The 20,621-nt window shown below is 38.4% G+C and overlaps 1 protein-coding gene across 3 annotated transcripts; it reads right to left on the reverse strand.

Annotated features, from left to right (window-relative positions):
* Positions 1–835: 835 nt before the first annotated feature.
* MRPL30 (mitochondrial ribosomal protein L30) lies at positions 836–20,609 on the reverse strand. 3 transcript variants are annotated; one of them, XR_016395337.1, is made up of 7 exons: positions 20,362–20,494; positions 15,778–15,855; positions 14,265–14,345; positions 4,620–4,766; positions 4,338–4,411; positions 4,076–4,259; positions 836–3,421 (listed from the first exon to the last, which is right to left on the reverse strand). XR_016395337.1 is itself a non-coding variant. In XM_022599306.2 (6 exons), the coding sequence occupies exons 2-6, from the start codon at positions 15,826–15,828 to the stop codon at positions 4,127–4,129; spliced, it is 486 nt and encodes a 161-aa protein (XP_022455014.1). In that variant the 5' UTR covers positions 15,829–15,855; positions 20,502–20,609; the 3' UTR covers positions 4,037–4,126. The 3 variants fall into 3 exon arrangements, 2 of the variants coding, with proteins under 2 accessions (XP_022455014.1, XP_022455015.1); XM_022599306.2 differs by lacking the exons at positions 836–3,421; positions 20,362–20,494 and adding an exon at positions 20,502–20,609 and having other exon boundaries at positions 4,037–4,259; XM_022599307.3 differs by lacking the exon at positions 836–3,421 and having other exon boundaries at positions 4,037–4,259.
* Between the last annotated feature and the right edge of the window lie 12 nt (positions 20,610–20,621).

Genomic DNA, 20,621 nt, shown 5'->3' on the forward strand with positions numbered 1-20,621 from the left:
TGGCTACTGGAGCTAAAGAAAGACTGAAATAAGCAAAGGGCCTCTGGTGATTTCCATTTAACTGAAGCAGTTCCCTAGTGCCTGTTCAGATTTATAATAAAAGGAAAGGGGGTGGGGCAAGGGGAGGATCTGTGAATCCAGAACAATGGAGGAAACATTTGGAAGATAGTTTTATTGTACCAGTCTTTGTGTCCAAGGACTATGTTTCTTTTAACTTGAAAAACATATTCATTGAAAGATATTTAATAGACCTTACTTATATATAACTAACCTAGGAAGATCAACTCCTTTTTTAATTTGTCAGGATTGTTTTAACAGTAAGGTTGGTAGGGACTTCCCTGGTGGCGCAGTGGTTAAGAATCTGCCTGCCAACGCAGGGGACAGTTCGAGTCCTGGTCCCGGAAGATCCCACATGCCGCGGAGCAACTAAGCCCGTGCACCACAACTACTGAGCCTGCACTCTAGAGCTCGTGACCCACAACTACTGAGCACATGTGCCACAACTACTGAAGTCCGTGCGACTAGAGCCCGTGCTCCACAACAAGAGAAGCCACCGCAATGAGAAGCCCACACACCACAATGAAGAGTAGCCCCTGCTCGCCGCACCTGGAGGAAGGCCGCATGCAGCAACGAAGACCCAACGCAGCCAAAGTATAAATTAATTAATTAATTAAAAGAAAATAAGCTTGGTAGACAAAACTTCTCGCAATAGAATTGAAGTTTGGAGAACCTTTGGACAACCATTCCTATTGCCCTTACTTTTATGTGGTTAACAGCGAATCTTTATTTATGCCATTGAACGGCCACTTTAGAAAATCCACAGATAATGCAGGCATAAAATTCATCCTAACAATTTTATTATTTTGAATCTAGGTATGATTTTGGGAAAGGCAAAATGAAGACTAGTTTTTATAGAAGACAAGATATGTGATAAGTACCCCAAAATAGGAAATAATTTGATGAAAACTACCTTAGTTTACCCAAATTCTATTTTTACTTTTATTTTACATTATTCATGCACAGATTGTAGTAATTACTAATATACCTTTATATGCAAGTATTTAGGCATGTGTAAATATATTTAAGACATTTAAAGCTTATATTGAATACCTATAGATTTAAAACATAATTTATCAGTGTATTAAATACAAAATGTACATATCACTAAATTTACCATGTTAATAAGCAGAAAATCATATCCATTATGTTAAATACATATTTGTATTTCTCTGTAATTACTGTGCCTGGTATAATTAACTGTTTATATTCTCTTGAAGTGATCAACTATTTTTTTTTTCTCCAGAAAATTAGAGAACAGAAAATGAATTGTTTGGCTATTTTTTTCTCCATGAGCACTCATTTCATATCATTTTAATAATTTTGAGGGAAAAAGAAACATAAATAATATTATTCAAAGGCATTTTCATCATTTGTTAATGGATTGCCATTCTGAGAAATAAGGGTAAAAGTTTTATTTAGTGACTAATGTTTTGTATCAGTTTCTTATTTAGAAACTGTCCAGACTTCCAGTTTTAATTAATTCATTGTTTACCAAGGTCTTAAAGCTGAGAAAAGCTTAAATGTATAAAACAGATTTTGACACATATACATAAAAAGAGAGCGACAGATGGTTTAGACAGTAACTTGGACCCTTGATATTTTTATCAAGCTGTGTGATCAAAAAGCCAGTACTTAATACTCCTCAAAGTATAGAAAGGAAGGAGAGTATATTAAATATTCTCTATATTAAATAAAATGGTCTTTTTTTTTTAAAGACAAATAATGTCTTCATGGAGGTTTCTTCACTGTTTGTTCTTTTTTGTTCTAAAGTACCTCCCAAACATACAATCTTGCTCGTGTCAAAAGCCCCCTAAAATGGCCAGTGCAATTCCAAATTGTCCTTGGTGAAACTGTGACAGAATGATAAGCATACTAGTTAGTACTGTTAACAAGAAAAGATGAATATAATATGTGTTTGGCCTGAAAGAGGCACCATTTAGATTGAGAAGACCTTGAGAACTGGAATGGCCCTTAAAAAGAGTGCTTGGGTAACTTTTGTCTCCCCTGAGCCTGACCAAAGGCCAATGGTCACCAAGGAGTGGCCAGAAAAACCTTCTGAAATAGAGCAATTCTCTGAGACACAAGGACAGGACAGAAGAAGTCCTTGTAAGGTTTGAAATGATGGGAGGCAAAGGAGTACCATTCTGGGGAATCCCCTGGGTGCAACTTAAGGATGGACTGACTGGGTTTGGCAGGTCGACTTTATAGAGGCCTCCCTGATCCTGTCCCCTGGTGGTCACACCTTTGTGGAATTCCCCTCTTCCTTGAGTGTGAGCTGGACCTGTGACTTGCTTCCAACCAATGGAATGCAACAGAGGAGACAGAATCTAGGCCACTGCATTTATATGATTACCTAAGAGGGTAGCACCCATCTTGCTAAAGTCTCTCACTCCAGTGTTGGTTTTAAAGAAGCAACTTGCCATGAATTTTATAACCACAAGGAGATGACTTCTGCCAACAAGCTGGGAGAGCTTGGAAGCAGATACCTGCCCTGTCAAGGATCTGAGGAGAACCCAGCTTTGGCTGATGCCTTTTTTGAAGCCTTGTGAGACCCTAAGCAGATTAGCGGGCTAAGCTGTGCCCAGAGTCCTGACCGAGAGAAACAGCAGGGTGATGAGCATGTGTGGTTTTAAGCGGCTGAGACTGTGGTAATACGTTACGTGACAACAGAAAACAAATGCCCTAGCCTATGCTCATCTCCCTACAGGCTTTTCCTCTTCTGGGCAATTTCATTTCTAAATATCCAACTTATCATTCAGATATTTTCCTCTAGTCATGAGCAGCAGAGGTTAAAATTACTTACCAAAGCTTTATTAGACTCTTTGGGTAAAAATTAACCAATGGTCTTTTCCCCATTTTAAACATTAATATTAGTCTAGTAAAAGAGGCAGAAAAACATTAGCAGGGGCTGCTTTTATCAATATTTATACAGCTGGCCTCAATCCAACTCCAGCAAGGACAGCTTCTGTTGAGGCATACAGGTCTCTCTCCAGTTAGACCCAGCCCTTCGAAGTTAGTGTCCTTCTGCTTTATATCCTCTCCAGGCCGTACATATACTGGATATTCAATAATTGTGGAATTGAAAGTGTGATTATCCTGAAGCTTATTCATTAATGATATCTGGCTTCACTTCACACAGCACTTCTACTTGATGCCAAAACTCTATGACAGGACAGATGCTGGGACCATAGGCAGTGAGTATGCCAATGTCACTGCTGCCTGAGTCAAATTTTACGAGACAAGGAAAATAAAGGGCAACTAGAATTCTGAGTCCTCAGCACCAACTTCAGTTAGCTGCCACAGAATTTCCCGGTACTGAACCTCTCTTAAAATTCTTACTTCTCCCCACCACTCCAGGTACCTGAAATAGAATAAAAGGAAATAAAACAACTTTCCCTAAATGATTTTTCCCTTCTCTTTTTTCTTTTAAATAGCAACGTCAACTGTTGGCAGAGGTTTCTAGGAATTCAAGGAACATCAATAAAGTTTAGGGCAAATGAGATTTATAATTAGAAAACAGATACTATTTTGGGTATTAAATTTAAGGATAAAATGAAGCCAAGTCCACATACGTATTTATAGACACCACAGCACAGAGCAGCCGGTCCAGCTGCACCCAGTGTCTAATGCTTCTGGCTGTATCTCTGTTCTCCAGGGGAACAGACTAAGCTCCTTTAGGGCAGGGACCACATTCTGGTCAGCTCTGGATTTCTCCAACACATAACACACTCTTCACTCAAAGGGCCACTCGTAGAATGTGTTGAATTCAATTAAACGAGAAAACAATTTTTTTAAAAAGTTAACGACGATTGCTAAGGTGACATCTGAACCCACATGTTCAAACATTGCCATCCTTACCCATTTTCCAGTGAAACTACTGGAGGGAAAGGGGACAGAATTAAACCAATTAATAGCACTAAAACCTCCAAGCCTACACCAAGGAAGAATCACACCATGTTTAGCCAGTGAAAATGACTAGAATTTAAAACATATTTTAATGAGAACACTTTCTCACCATCTTGAAATAGAAATGACTTGCACTTTTTACTCTGAAGCCGCGAGGCCATCAGGACTTATTCACTTCCTGGTCCGTGGGGTTCTGAAGCCACCCCACCACCAGCTCTCCAGTGCTCTTGAGGCACGTGCTGGACATGTCCTCCTCTCTTGGGAGACCTTGTGGCAGCTTCAGGGGCTTGATTCTGTGACATAAGGGAATGCTTTTAGAGTTATACTAGGTAACACGTTTTAAGAAACTGCTGGAATAACAAACAACAAACCTTATCAAATGTTTAACCACTTTCAGTTTTGCATTCACCGAAGGGATATTCTTGTGAACTTGAGGAGTATGTGCCTACAAACAAAGGAAACAATGTTATGGATCAATTTCAAAAGCACAGATGGTCCCATGTTACAGGAAAAGGTTAAGGTGTAGGCTCATTCTGTCTAAATCAAACTTCCAGGTATATTACGTGAAATCATACATTTAAACAGAAGTTTTACAAGTGGAAAATTTAAAGCAAATTTAAACAACACTAAAGATGACTAAAATAGTTACATACTTTTTGTAACCCAAGCATCTTTATTATATCTTTCTCCCAATATGGACGTCTTTTTGTACTTTTTATTCTGGTAACAATATGCAGTTTATGAGGCTGCTGTGGATCCCCACCATATTTTTCATGATCTTCAGGTGAAGGTTGAAAAACCTGGAAAGGAAGAATTATAAACGGTATATTTTCAATTTACACAGCTTCTATGTGCCTCCTTTATTTTTTTTTCCTTAAAAAAACTTCAAACAACTACATAATGATTTCATCCCTAATAGTTCTATAATCCTCACCCTCAAATTGAACATTTCTACCAGTCTGATTACTCAGATAGATGGAATCTAAGAATTTCATACTCTAAGAAAAATACCACACAGGCAAGGGTTTGTTTTGTTTTGCTTTTATTAAGAGAAAAGCAGGAGCAACCAGATGACACTAAAGAGTTCAAATGTCAAGAGAATATGTTGCATTATATGAGCTGGGCCTTGGGCTGCATCCCCTCCCCCATTCAAGTAGGGGGACAAACAAAAACTTACAATAACACATGAGTATTATAAAAAGTACGTATTCGCTGCAACCCCGAATAAGGATGTATGTACAACACTATTTGTAATACTGAAATTTTTTTTTTTTGTGGTACGCGGGCCTCTCACTGTTGTGGCCTCTCCCGTTGCGGAGCACAGGCTCTGGACGTGCAGGCTCAGCGGCCATGGCTCACAAGCCCAGCCGCTCCGCGGCACGTGGGATCTTCCTGGACCGGGGCACAAACCCGTGTCCCCTGCATCGGCAGGCGGACTCTCAACCACTGTGCCACCAGGGAAGCCCAATACTGAAAATTTTAAAGGCCACATCTATATTCCTCAAGAGAATAGCTAAATAAATTATGAGGCATACATTCTAAATAAAACTAAAAATAATATAACTAAATAAGATATGATGCAAATAAATTATGATGAATCCTACTGGCTATAAGGCTACCGTTAAAACAAAGTTTACTATCTTTGTAAGTACTAACATTGAAGGATGGTCATAATATATTGAGCAAAAAAACCAAATTTCCACACCACTGTGTAACAGGATCTTGTATTTGTTTCATCTACACCATGATGAGTGTGTATATATGATATATTCTGTAACTACTAATTCTAAGAATATGATCCTAAATTCTATTTTTTCTTTTTCACATCTTTATTGGAGTATAATTGCTTTACAATGGTGTGTTAGTTTCTGCTTTATAAGAAAGTGAATCACCTATACATATACATATATCCCCATATCTATTCCCTCTTGCGTCTCCCTCCCACCTTCCCTATCCCACCCATCTAGGTGGTCACAAGGCACTGAGCTGATCTCCCTGTGCTATGCAGCTGCTTCCCACTAGCTATCTATTTTACATTTGGTAGTGTATATATGTCCATGCCACTCACTTCATCTCAGCTTACCCCTTCCCATCTCCGCAACTTCAAGTCCATTCTCTATGTCTGCGTAGTTATTCCTGTCCTGCCCCTAGGTTCTTCAAAACCTTTTTTCTTTTTAGATTCCATATATATGTGTTAGCATACGGTATTTGTTTATCTCTTTCTGACTTACTTCACTCTGCATGACAGTCTCTAGGTCCATCCACCTCACTACAAATAACTCAATTTTGTTTCTTTTTATGGCTAATATTCCATTGCATATATGTGCCACATCTTCTTTACCCATTCACCTATTGATGGATACTTAGGTTGTGTCAATGTCCTGGCTATTTTAAATAGAGCTGCAATGAACATTCTGGTACATGACTCTTTTTGCATTATGGTTTTCTCAGGTTATATGCCCAGTAGTGGGATTGCTGGATCATATGGTAATTCTATTTTTAGTTTTTTAAGGAACCTCCATACTGTTCTGCACAGTGACTGTATCAATTTACATTCCCACCAACAGCACAAGATGGTTCCCTTTCCTCCACACTCTCTCCAGCATTTATTGTTTGTAGATTATTTGATGATGGCCATTCTGACTGGTGTGAGGTGATACCTCATTGTAGTTTTGATTTGCATTTCTCTAATGATTAGTGATGCTGAGCATTCTTTCATGTGTGTGTTGGCAATCTGTATATCTTCTTTGGTCGACTTAGGCCTTCTGCCCATTTTTGGATTGGATTGTTTTTTTGATATTGCGCTGCATGAGCTGCTTGTATATTTTGGAGATTAATCCTTTGTCAGCTGCTTCATTTGCAAGTATTTTCTCCCATTCTGAGGGCTGCCTTTTCATCTTGTTTATATTTTCCTTTGCTGTGCAAAAGCTTTTAAGTTTCATTAGGTCCTATTTGTTTAGTTTTGTTTTTATGTCCATTTCTCTAGGAGCTGGGTCAAAAAGGATCTTGCTGTGATTTATGTCATAGACTGTTCTGTCTATGTTTTCCTGTAAGAGTTTTATAGTGTCTGGCCTTACATTTAGGTGTTTAATCCATTTTGAGTTTATTTTTGTGTATGGTATTAGGGAGTATTCTAGTTTCATTCTTTTACATGTAGCTGTCCAGTTTTCCCAGCACCACTTATTGAAGAGGCTGTCTTTTCTCCATTGTATAGTCTCGCTTCCTTTATCAAAAATAAGGTGACCATATGTGTGTGGGTTTATCTCTGGGCTTTCTATCCTGTGCCGTTGATCTATATTTCTGTTTTTGTGCCAGTACCATATTGTCTTGATTACTGTAGCTTTGTAGTATAGTCTGAGGCCCAGGAGCCTGATTCCTCCAGCTCCGTTTTTCTTTCTCATGACTGCTTTGGCTACTCGGGGTCTTTTGTGTTTCCATACAACTTGTGAAATTTTTTGTTCTACTTCTGTGAAAAATGCCAGTGGTAGTTTGATAGGGATTGCATTGAATCTGTAGATTCTGTTGAGTAGTACAGTCATTTTCACAATATTGATTCTTCCATTCCAAGAACATGGTATATCTCTCCATCTGTTTGTATCATCTTTAAATTCTTTCAACAGTGTCTTATAGTTTTCTGCGTACAGGTCTTTTGTCTCCTTAGGTAGGTTTATTCCATGGTATTTTATTCGTTTTGTTGCAATGGTAAATGGGGGTGTTTCCTTAATTTCTCTTTCTGATTTTTCATCATTAGTGTACAGGAATGCCAGAAATTTCTGTGCATTAATTTTGTATCCTGCTACTCCACCAAATTCATTGATTAGCTCTAGTAGTTTTCTGGTAGCATGTTTAGGATTCTCTATGTATAGTATCATGTCATCTGCAAACAGTGACAGCTTTACTTCTTTTACATTTGGATTCCTTTTATTTCTTTTTCTTCTCTGATTGCTGTGGCTAAAACTTCCAAAACTATGTTGAATAATAGTGGTGAGAGTGGACAACCTTGTCTTGTTCCTGATCTTAGGGGAAATGGTTTCAGTTTTTCACCACTGAGAACGATGTTGGCTGTGGGCTTGTCATATATGGCCTTTATTATGTTGAGGTAAGTTCCCTCTATGCCTACTTACTGGAGGCTTTTTATCATAAATGGGTGTTGAATTTTGTCAAAAGCTTTTTCTGCATCTATGGAGATGAGCATATGATCTTTATCCTTCAATTAGTTAATATGGTGTATCACACTGGTTGATTTACATATATTGAAGAATTCTTGCATTCCCGGGATAAACCCCACTTGATCATGGTGTATGATCCTTTTAATGTACTGTTGGATTCTGTTTGCTAGTATTTTGTTGAGGATTTTTGCATCTATGTTCATCAGTGATATTGGTCTTTAACTTTCTTTTTTTGTAGTATCTTTGTCTGGTTTTGGTATCAGGGTGATGGTGGCCTCATGGAATGAATTTGGGAATGTTCCTTCCTCCACAACTTTTGGAAGAGTTTGAGAAGGATAGGTGTTAGCTCTTCTCTAAATGTTTGATAGAATTCGCCTGTGAAGCCATCTGGTCCTGGACTTTTGTTTGTTGGAAGATTTAATCACAGTTTCAATTTCATTACTTGTGGTTGGTCTGTTCATATTTTCTATTTCTTCCTGGTTCAGTCTTGGAAGGTTATACCTTGCTAAGAATTTGTCCATTTCTTCCAGGTTGTCCATTTTATTGGCATATAGTTGCTTGTAGCAATCTCTCATGATCCTTTGTATTTCTGCAGTGTCAGTTGTTACTTCTTTTTCATTTCTAATTCTGTTGATTTGAGTCTTCTCCCTTTTTTTCTTGATGAGTCTGGCTAATGGTTAATCAATTTTGTTTATCTTCTCAAAGAACCAGCTTTTAGTTTTACTGACATTTGCTACTGTTTCCTTCATTTCTTTTTCATTTATTTCTGATCTGATCTTTATGATTTCTTTTCTTCTGCTAACGTTGGGGTTTTTTTGTTCTTCTTTCTCTAATTGCTTTACGTGTAAGGTTAGGTTGTTTATTTGAGATGTTTCTTGTTTCTTGAGGTAGGACTGTACTGCTATAAACTTCCCTCTTAGAACCTCTTTTGCTGCATCCCATAGGTTTTGGGTCGTGTTTTCATTATCGTTTGTTTCTAGGTATTTTTTGATTTCCTCTTTAATTTCTTCAGTGATCTCTTGGTTATTAAGTAGTGTAATGTTTAGCCTCCAAGTGTTCGTATTTTTTAGATTTCTTCTTGTAACTGATATCTACTCTCAAAGCTTTGTGGTTAGAAAAGATACTGATACAATTTCAATTTTCTTAAATTTACCAAGGCTTGATTTGTGACCCAATATACGATCTATCCTGGAGAATGTGCCATGAGCACTTGAGAAGAAAGTGTATTCTGTTGTTTTTGGATGGAATGTCCTATAAATATCAACTAAGTCCATCTTGTTTAATGTATCATTTAAAGCTTGTGTTTTCTTATTTATTTTCATTTTGGATGATCTGTCCATTGGTGAAAGTGGGGTGTTAAAGTCCCCTACTATGATTGTGTTACTGTCGATTTCCCCTTTTATGGCTGTTACTATTTGCTTTATGTATTGAGGTGCTCCTATGTTGGGTGCATAAATATTTACACTTGTTATATCTTCTTCTTGGATTGATCCGTTGATCATTATGTAGTGTTCTTCTTTGTCTCTTATAATAGTCTTTATTTTAAAGTCTATTTTGTCTGATATGAGAATTGCTACTCCAGCTTTCTTTTGATTTCCATTTGCATGGAATATCTTTTTCCATCCCCTCACTTTCAATCTGTATGTGTCCCTAGGTCTCAAGTGGGTCTCTTGTAGACAGCATATATACAGGTCTTGTTTCTGTAACCATTCAGCCAGTCTGTGTCTTTTGGTTGGAGCATTTAATCCATTTACATTTAAGATAGTTATTGATATGTATGTTCCTATTCCCATTTTCTTAATTGTTTGGGGTTTGTTATTGTAAGTCTTTTTCTTTTCTTGTGTTTCCTGCCTAGAGAAGTTCCTTTAGCATTTGCTGTAAAGCTGGTTTGGTGGTGCTGAATTCTCTTAGCTTTTGCTTGTCTGTAAAGGCTTTAATTTCTCTGTCGAATCTTAATGAGATCCTTGCTGGATAGAATAATTTTGGTTGTAGGTTTTTCCCTTTCATCACTTTAAATATATCCTGCCAGTCCCTTCTGGCTTGCAGAGTTTCTGCTGAAAGATCAGCTGTTAACCTTATGGGGATTCCCTTGTATGTTATTTGTTGTTTTTCCCTTGCTACTTTTTTTTTCTTTGTATTTAATTTTTGATATTTTGATTAATTTGTGTCTTGACAGGTTTCTCCGTGGATTTATCCTGTATGGGACCCTCTGTGCTTCCTGGAGTTGACTGACTATTTCCTTTCCCATATTAGGGAAGTTTTCAACTATAATCTCTTCAAATATTTTCTCAGTCCCTTTCTTTTTCTCTTGTTCTTCTGGGACCCCTATAATTTGAATGTTGGTGAGTTTAATGTTGTCCCAGAGGTCTCTGAGACTGTCCTCAATTCTTTTCATCCTTTTTTCTTTATTCTGCTCTGCAGTAGTTATTTCCACTATTTTATCTTCGAGGTCACTTATCTGTTCTTCTGCCTCAGTTATTGTGCTATTGATTCCTTCTAGAGAATTTTTAATTTCATTTATTGTGCTGTTCATCTTGTTTGTTTGCTCTTTAGTTCTTCCAGGTCCTTGTTAAATGTTTCTTGTATTTTCTCTATTCTACTTCCAAGATTTTGGATCATCTTTACTATCATTACTGTGAATTCTTTTTCAGGCAGACTGCCTATTTCCTCTTCATTTGTTTGGTCTGGTGGGTTTTCACCTTGCTCCTTCATCTGCTGTGTGTTTCTCTGTCTTCTAATTTTGCTTAACTTACTGTGTTTGGGGTTTCCTTTTTGCAGGCTACAGGTTAGTAGTTCCCGTTGTTTTTGGTGTCTGCCCCCAGTGGCTAAGGTTGGTTCAGTGGGTTGTGTAGGCTTCCTGGTGGAGGGGACTGTTGCCTGTGTTCTGATGGATGAGGCTGGATCTTGTCTTTCTGAAGGGCAGGACCATGTCTGGTGGTGTGTTTTGGGGTGTCTGTGACCTTATTATGATTTTAGGCAGCCTCTCTGCTAATGGGTGCAGTTGTGTTCCTGTCTTGCTAGTTATTTGGCATAGGGTGTCCAGCACTGTAGCTTGCTGGTTGTTGAGTGGAGCTGGGTGTTAGGTTTGAGACAGAGATCTCTGGGAGAGCTCTTGCCGCTTGATATTACATGGAGCCGGGAGGTCTCTGGTGGACCAATGTCCTGAACTCGGCTCTCCCAACTCAGAGGTACAGGCCTGACACCTGGCCAGAGCACGAAGGCCCTGTCAGCCACCCGGCCAGTTACGTGGGGAGTTTCTTGCCTTTTGGGAAGTCTGAGGTCTTCTGCCAGCATTCAGTAGGTGTTCTGTAGGAGTTGTTCCACATGTAGATGTATTTCTGATGTATTTGTGGGGAGGAAGGTGATCTCCACGTGTTACTCCTCCACCATCTTGAAGGTCTCTCCCCTAAATTCTAAATATGATTCTAACAATTATATATACATGTGTGTGTATTTTATATATATATATATATTTATCCTTATTTGTACAAAGGTGTCAAAAACATTAGGTCAAGAGTCATACCTCTGGGGAATCAGACTGAGGAAGGCCAAAAAAAAAGATGGTACTTTAATCAAAAAGGATATTATTCAATCATTAACTTATCCACAGAGGGTTCACATTACATTGCTAAATGATGAAAGCAGCTGGAGAAGCATTATAGGCAAGATGATGCACATCTTCAAAAATATTTAACAGAAAAGTATGTGGAGGGTGTTAGCAGTATTTGCCTCCAGGTGGGTAGGATGAAGGGTATTTTTCTAGAGATTTTGATGGTGTAGGTGCACCAAAGAAAAGGAGAGAAGAATTAAAGAAATGGTGTGAGGAGCATGAAATATTCAGGAAAAGTAAGTGGTTCTGTGTGACTAAGGTAGAAAAAAATAGGAAAAGCAATGCAGGGCGAGAAGTTAAACTAAGCTTAACTATGCTTAGTCTTTAGAAATTCCCAGAATGGATATAAGGTTATTGGAGGTTTGAAGCAAAATGACATTTCAAAAATAGATTCAGAAAGAAAACTTTTTCAAATGAACTGGAGGTGGAGACAGATACAAGGAAACTCAGGAAGCACTTAGAGCCATGGTTTAAGAGTCTGAATTACAGCAGCTGTAACAGAAAGAGGCTGATTTGGGGACTTTAGGTAATAAAATAGATGGATTTGTGGTGGGTGAGGGAGAAGATAGGGTTGAGATTGACTTAGAGCTTTCTAGTCTGGGAAATCAGGTAGAGGATGGTAGCATTAACTGACATCACTAATACAGGACAAGCACCCTCTTTTAGTTTGGTTGTCTGGAGGACAACCTCATTTGTAAGACAATGAGTCTAATTTTGGATAACTTGAAATACCTACAGGTTATCTAAGCAGCAAGGTCTAGAAACTACAGGAGAATATAGGAGTAAGTTCAGAAGATAGGCAAAGGGGCTGGAGATGCAAATCTCAGGGTCATTTCTATAAAGTTTAAAAGTTTTCATGCTCACTACAACCAGTGATCAAAATCACTCCCCCCACATTTTAAACAAATGCTAACATCTGTATCTATCATTTCTTCCAGAAGTTTACAGTCTAAGAAACATGAAAACATATAAGACAATGCAGTTGTGGACCATGACTTGAAAAAAAAGAGATTTCTGATAAAAGAACATCAAGCACATTAAAGGTATCTAAATAGTCAATGGTAATATTAGTTTAGCTTTTAAAAAAATCAGTGGAGAATGGTGGTTACCAGGGACTAGGGGGAGAAGGTATGAGGAGTTACTGTTTAATGAGTACAGAGGTCCAGTTTTGCAAGATGAAGCATTCTGGAGATGGTGGCTGTGATGGTCACATGACAATATGAATGTACTTAATACCACTGAAATGTACACTTAAAAATGTTTAAATTTTATGTTGCATGTATTTTACCACAGTACAAAAAAATTGGAGAAATCAAAATAAAACAGAAATCTACTGAGGGCTTAGTCAGTGTTCTCTAAAAGAATCATAGGTAGACACAAATCCAGCAGAGAAGAAGATCCAAATTAGCAATGGCTGATAGAGAAAGTGAAAACCAAGAGCCACACAGACAGTCTGAGCAGGAGGAAGAAACACTGTTTTCTCAGGACAATGGTGATATGAAAACACAAAGTATCAAGGGAAAAAGCCATAAGCAGGAATAAACAGATTCTGAGACCAAAACCCAGTACTTAAAAGGTCAGTGGCACATATTTATTTTAAATAATCATTTACATAAATCCTACTATGTTTAATTTAAAAAAAATTTTTTATTTTTAAACTTTTTATTGGAGTACAGTTGATTTACAATGTTGTGTTAATATCACGTGCACAGCAAAGTGAGTCAGTTATACATATACATATAGCCACCTCTTTTTTTAGATTCTTTTCCCATATAGGCCATTATAGAGTATTAAGTAGAGTTCCCTGTGTTATGCAGTAGGTTCTTATTAGTTATCTATTTTATATATAGTAGTGTGTATATGTCAACCCCAATCTTCCAATTTATCCCTCCCACATAAATCCTATATTTTAAACTCTACACTTCTACCTATACCCACAAATAATTTAACATGAAAGTTTTCAATATTACAAAAAGCGGTACCTTCAAAACATAATGTAACAGGGAAGAGAGAATTCTGACTCCATGTTGGTTCTGTTTCTTTTACTTTAACCTTTGCTTTTCGTTGCTTTTGTTATAGCTGTAAGCATAGATAATGGCCTGGCACAAGGAACCCTGCCCCTCTGCTTGATAAACTAAAAGGCCTTTGTTCAGCTCACAGACAGACATTCTGACCCTGACCACCTGTGAATGGCTACAGAAAAGAAGAAATTAACACATCCCTTCCCCATGCAGGCCGAGGGAGGAGATTTTGCAACACAAATGGCCTTTTTACTTTACTTCCTCACCTCCTCCCCCTGTCTGTTCTATAAAAGAAACTGGCATCCTGACCCCAATAAGATGGTTTTTGGGTACACTAGTCCGCCATCTTCTCGGTCTGCTGACTTTCCAAATAAGAGTCGCTATTCCTTGCCTCAACACCTCATCTCCCGATTTATTGGCCTGCCCTGCGGTGAGCAGAATGAGCTTGGACCCGGTAACAGTAACATGTTTTTCAAAAACAGTAACGTAAAAACTTACTTTATCTGGAATTCTTGACTTTGTAAATTTGTGACGAATCCAATCTGTACAAACAAGGGGCTCCACACCTTTTGTCACCATCTAAAATATGCCATAAAACATTTGATTTTTAGAACTCTATCTAGTGCAGAAATCATAATCTACCAATTTTTAGGTGACAAAATCTGTTCTCACCTAACCTGTAATTATTAAACATTTATCTCAGCCCCCTAGCTGAATGAATACATCTCATCTTACCACTAACATGAAGAAAAAACACATTAAATATAAACTTCTAGACCAGCAGTTGGCAATATTTTTCTGTAAAGAACCAGACAGTAAATATTTCCAGCTCTGGGGCTACACAGTTTCTGCAGCCAAGTCTCAGCTCTGCCACAGCAGGGCGAAAGCAGTTGTTGACAATATGTAAACAAATCGGTGTGGCTATGTTTCAATAAAACTTTTACAAAAATAGGTGGTGGGCTGAATTTGGCTTGTAGGTTATAGTTTGTCAGTGTGCTCTAGACAACATACGATAATTCAGCTTCAGCAATACAGTGTAAAAGAAAGCCAAAATGAGTTTCCAGTTTTCTTTCTAGTCCCAAGAATGCCATCAACTCCTGTTTCCTGTCTCTTGTTCCCTTTCTACAATCTTCCAGTCGTGTTTCTCTCAGGCTGCATAAGAAAAAGGATTCACTGCTAATCCTTCATACCAGGAAACTCCTGTGGGTGGAAAATAATCATTCCCTTCATGCCCTCCCTGTACTGCAGAGATGGTATAAACAATGGGAGAATAAGCAGGAGGGAATTGGGGGTTAGGGGGAGACTGGTGAAGGACATGGGCTTTGACATACCAGGAACATTGGGCCTCTAATCCTGCTCTGTACTTACCAGCTGTGACATATGAGATACTTATCCTCTCAGAGGGTCGGTTTCCTCAGCTATAAAAAGGAAATAATACTTACCACGCAGGATTAATCTGAGGTTAAGGTAAGTGTGTAAAGCACCTGGCATTATTATTATCTAAAGGCAGCAGCAGGTCCTATCTAGACTCTGGACCTCATGAATAGATTAGGCTGCACCACTGAAATTTCTAAAAGAAAGACTGGAAGGAAATATATGAAAGTACAAACATTAATGGCCTCTGGGAAACTGTTTCTCTTCTTTCTGCTTTTCTACATTTTTCTAATTTTCTATTACTGAGAATGGACTCTTCATAACTGAAGGAAAAAAAAAATCTAAAACTTTCAAAAGATTAAGGTGGGCCATGGGGAATCAACACTAGCCATTTTTTACCAGCATTTTCTCCAGAAAAAGGTCTTTTGTGATTTCAGATCTTTAGGGATAAAACAGCAGATAAACCACAAATAAAATTAACGTTCAACATTAAAAAAGTATATATATATATATATATATATATATAAAGAAACTTAAAATTTTAACTTGCCTGTATGTTTTGTTAATTAGAAAAGAGAGAAAAAGTTCTTAAGGAATAGGAAAAAAAAAAAGATCATTCTTGAAAAGAAATACTTACTTGTAGTCTGCCTGGGGGCCTCTGAACTATTGAGCGCAAAATCCCTGCCATGAGTGTGGTGACTGTTTTCCTTAGGGGCTGTGAGAAGTAGAAAACAGATCTGTGGTCAGGTATGTCTTAGAAATGGATAGCTCAAACTGAAAAACTGGATGAAGTTTAACAGCAAAATCTTGATTGTTTCAATACACTAAGGACAAGAATTAAGTTACAATAGATGTTTTATTCAGAGTTCAAGAAAACCACAGGAAGTAGTTATACATTAACCATATCCCATTTTCACCAGAGTTAAATTACACCCTAGGCTGATTCAACAAAAATAGGCAATGGAGGTTACTATCATTTAAAAAATCTTCAACAGCAAGGGCAGATATAAAGAATGCTTTGCTATAGAATCAAAAAAAAAAAATTAAAGAGCTGGAAGGGACCGAAGAAATCCAAACTCCTAATTAGGACTGACAACGCTCTTACTTTATTTATGAGGAAAATGAATCCCAGAGAGTTCAATCATTTACCGAAGGGCATCCAGCTTTCAAGAGAGTATATGGTCTGGAACCCAAACCTCCTAATACCTAGTCCAGCATATTTTCACTAAGTCATAACACCCTTCTGTTAAATAAAGCAGAATGTTCTTTTTTGCTTATTTATATTTGTAGACTATTCTTAACGAACATGCATTGCATTTATAAACTAAAGGTCATGTTTATTTAGACACAAAACAATTATAGCCTACCGACTTAAACTGAATGCAGAAAGATTAAGTTCATGAACTACATGTATATTTTGGACAGGTTACTTAATTTGTACGTTTCAATTTTTCCCCCCAAAGAATAGAAAAAAAAAAATACCTATCTTGCAAATGAATTACTCTGAAAACACCTAAAACAGTACTTGGCACATAAGAAGCCCTCAATAAATGGTAGTTTTTACTATTATAATATCATTCAATTATTACAAAGCTATAATAAGAATACCCTAACATGCCAAAATAGGGCAAGTACTGTATTTCAGTGCCCACCAGATTCTGGCTCACTCGAGCTCTGCAGGTCTTTCCTGTGGTGTGGACAAAGCAGTGAAGCTACTGGGATCAATGCGAGATGTCCCATTAGAAGGGCCTGACTTCAGAAAAAGTCTCAGCAACCGAACCAGTCTCTCAAAACTAATTACGTATCAGTTTTAGAAGAGTTAACTACTATATCCTTATGCCCCGAAAACAAGAATTTTGTTTTGTTCATCTTCTACTCTCAACATCTGGCACACCATCTGATGGACAGTAGGCACCCGTGTTTGTTGATGAATGTCTGAATCAGTTAATGGGTTAGATCCATGGTCCGCTCAACTCAGAATTCAGAAGTACATCAGAATTTCATAACTGCCATTCGGACTTCAGACCTCAAACATTACAATACAGCAGAGCAATTTCTAGTTCACATCATCCAGTTTGCTTGGCTGGTTGTTTAGATCCTTTGTATCAAGGCTTCTTTAGAAGAGACGCTTAATCCTCCGGCCCTCCCATCAAATAGACAATGCTAAATTATTTTCTCTACCATACTCATTCCTCCCAAGTTAAGCGTTAGGTACTAACCCAATTTATTTAGCTTCACTCTTTGTTAAATCTTTCTCTTATCCCTTAGATTTCAACAAGAGCCTCCTAACTGGCCTTCCTGCTTCTATTCTAACTTCCCCAAGGTCTTTTCTCCACAGCAGCAATCATCTCATTAAGTCCGAAATCAGATAATGTCAACTCCTCCGCTCAAAACCTTCCAATGAGCCAGGTTTCTCATTATCAGAGTAGGAGGTTACACACAGGCCAGAGAGGAAGGCTACAATGATCCATGTGATCCAGTGACAGAGGATTAGTGTTGGAACTCATGTTTAGCTTAATACAGATATGATGCATATAGAAATAATTATAGATACATATACACACATGGGTTAGCTGTTAGCCGAGAGGACCTAAAGGCAATGGCATCCCAGTAGCGATGAGCTCGCCCAGTGCCCAGATCTTAGTTTCTAATGGCATTCTCTAAAAAAAAGAACCAGGACTCCTTGGAGAAATGGCTGATTATATGGCTGTAGCAGGGAATATATAATGATGAGTCTGGAGCACCTAGTGCTAGAAAGGAACTACTCAAAAAATCAAAATGATGGGGGTATGTCAAAGGGACCAGAAGCCAAATGAAAGAGCTCCCAGTGGCTACAGCTGAAATAATATGAGCAACAAAATAAGTAACAAAGTATTGGCTTATAATCCAAAACATAAACTAACCATGAGTCCATACTGATATAAATAGATGAATAAATTAATGAGGGAGAAGAACAAATCTCCCTTACAGAAGAATTTCAAATAATTTATGTAGACACTCCCCTCTCAAAGAGGTGGAGGAAAGCTATCAACCCTGAGGCACGGGCTATGCTTAAACACTTGCTATCAGAATATAGCATAGAAAGGGGGGAAAATACCGTTACATTAGAGGAACCTAACAAATACTATGTCATCGAGGTGATCAAGATTAACATCAATTGTGATAAAAGTCAAGCTGATAGCATGTATCCTTGATATGATGGAATGAGAATGGCCCTTCACCTCTATGTCTTCCTTCCAAAAACCCCTAACACTTCTCTAACAGAAAAATATCAGACAAACTCCAATTGAAGGACATTGTACAAAATACTTGACCAGTACCTCCTCAAATACCTGACTGCCTCGAAACTGTCAAGGTCATCAAAACCAAGGAAAGTCATAGTCAAACTGTCATAGTCAGGAGGAGCATTTGACAACTAAACACAATGTGGTATCTTGGATGGTATTCTGGAACAGTAAAAGGACATCAGGTAAAAACTAACAAAATCTGAATGAAGTATGACCTTTAGTTGATAACGTATCAATATTGGCTCATCAATTATAACGAATGTACCATACTAATGTAAGATGTTAGTAAAAGGGGAAACTTGGTGTGGGGGGTATGTAGGAACTCCATACTATTTTCATAACGTTTCCATAAATCTAGTTATTCCAAAATTAAAAGTTTATTTATTACAAGACTAAAAAGCTCCAATGCCTCTCCATTTCAATCAGAGTGACAGCCAGTGCTAAACCCCCGCCTTGAGGACACCACCTCCATACTCTTGGTCAATCGCTACACACACTGGCCCCGTTGCAGGTCCTGGAACCTGCCATGCAGGTATACTCCCCTGACTGGCTGTTCCCTCTCCTGGAATGCCCCTGATATCCATATAGTTAACTCTCTTACATCCTTCAATTTCTGGCCTAATTCTCATCTTCTCAATGAGTTCTACCCTGATTCCATTATTTAACATTTTGACCCACACTACAATTGTCAGCACTCCCAATCTCTCTTACTCTCCTTGATTTTCTTTCCATAGCATTTAACATCTTCTAACATAATTTAATTTTTTGTTAGGTTTGTGGTTTATTGTCTGTTCCCATCCAACAGCATGTTGCTTCCACAAGCACAAAGATTTTTAAATTTTCTTTTGTTTTAGGCTTGCTCTGTCTATTCACAGATGTATCCCAAGCATCTACCTAAAGCAGCACTGCCATGTAGCAGCCACTCAGTTAATTTTTGCTGAATGAATGAAGTGTCATTTACATACTTCAGAATGTGTGACAGTCAAAAGTTGTAAGTTTCAATAAAGGTTATTCTTAATAATTAGGCACATAACTCTTGGACCTTGAAGCAATTATACTGTCTTTCACCGTACAATTAAGTTTCTCTTGCAAAGACACAAAAGCAGGAAAATAAATGCACCATATGAGAAGGATGATCCCATTTCCATTAATTAAAAAAAAAAAAAGATGTCTGTGAATGTGTGTGTAAACAGAGAAAAACTCCGGAAGGCTATCAGAGAAACGTTAGCATACCCAGGGAGAGGAGAGCTGGCTACCAGGGCTATTTCCGCCCCTCCCCGACGTCCCACACCCCCCGTAATGTCTGATAGGTTTGTTGTTGCTCTTTTACAATGACCATGCGTGTAACTGTTGTTTAAAAAAAACTAATTCCTTTTCTAAAGAGACATAATGGTAAATGGGGGGGGGCACTACTGAAAATGCAGAACATAGGATTTCCCTTTCAATAAATCGACATCTCTGAAGGCAAGAAATGTCTCTTGAACTCCTAATGCCTTCTAGGCAGACGTCCGAAGTGCCTCTTGGAATAAACAAAACTAAACAAAAAACCGCGGAAAAAGCAGCTCTGGGTAGGTGGCGATCAAAACGCGGTTGCAAAATCACGGCTTTTAGTAAAACGGTAAATATTTTAACTGCCAACTTCAGAGGATTTACGTTCTAAAACGCGGCAATTTTTAAATTAGGCAATTTTGTATCTCCATCAACAATTCAAGTTAGGCTGACCCCAGAGGAAAGCCGAAGTTATGCATAAAGCAGAAGCACAGAAAATGTTAAAACATACTTGAATTCCCTTTCCCCCCAGACTGCCCAGCCAAGCCGAGCTCTGTCCTCGAGCTCCAGCAGGCGGGGCTCCACATGCCGCGTCCCGGGATTCCACAAACTGGGAAACGGGATCCAGCCGGCCAGTGGCTTTTCGGGAGCCCAAGGGACAGTACCTGGACGTAGTTCCATTCAGGTTACTGTGACCCGTAAACACAGAACCGAATGGAGAAAATCAATCCGCATCTGCATAGGGTTCCCAGATATGTACTCCTGGCAAAAATGCACTACTTCCGGCCACTCATTCCCCACTCACCAGCAATTCCTAAATGTCTTTCAGCCTGAAGCTCACCACTCAGGGGAACCGGAACAGAGAAAGGACCCAGAGTGCCACACTCAAATCCGGCCTTCACAGCGCACACACCCTGGCATTTTA

The sequence above is a fragment of the Delphinapterus leucas genome, chromosome 13 (genome assembly GCF_059928025.1).
Source record: "Delphinapterus leucas isolate spDelLeu-1000000601 "Yukka" chromosome 13, BTC_Dleu_Yukka2, whole genome shotgun sequence".
Lineage (NCBI taxonomy): Eukaryota > Metazoa > Chordata > Mammalia > Artiodactyla > Monodontidae > Delphinapterus > Delphinapterus leucas.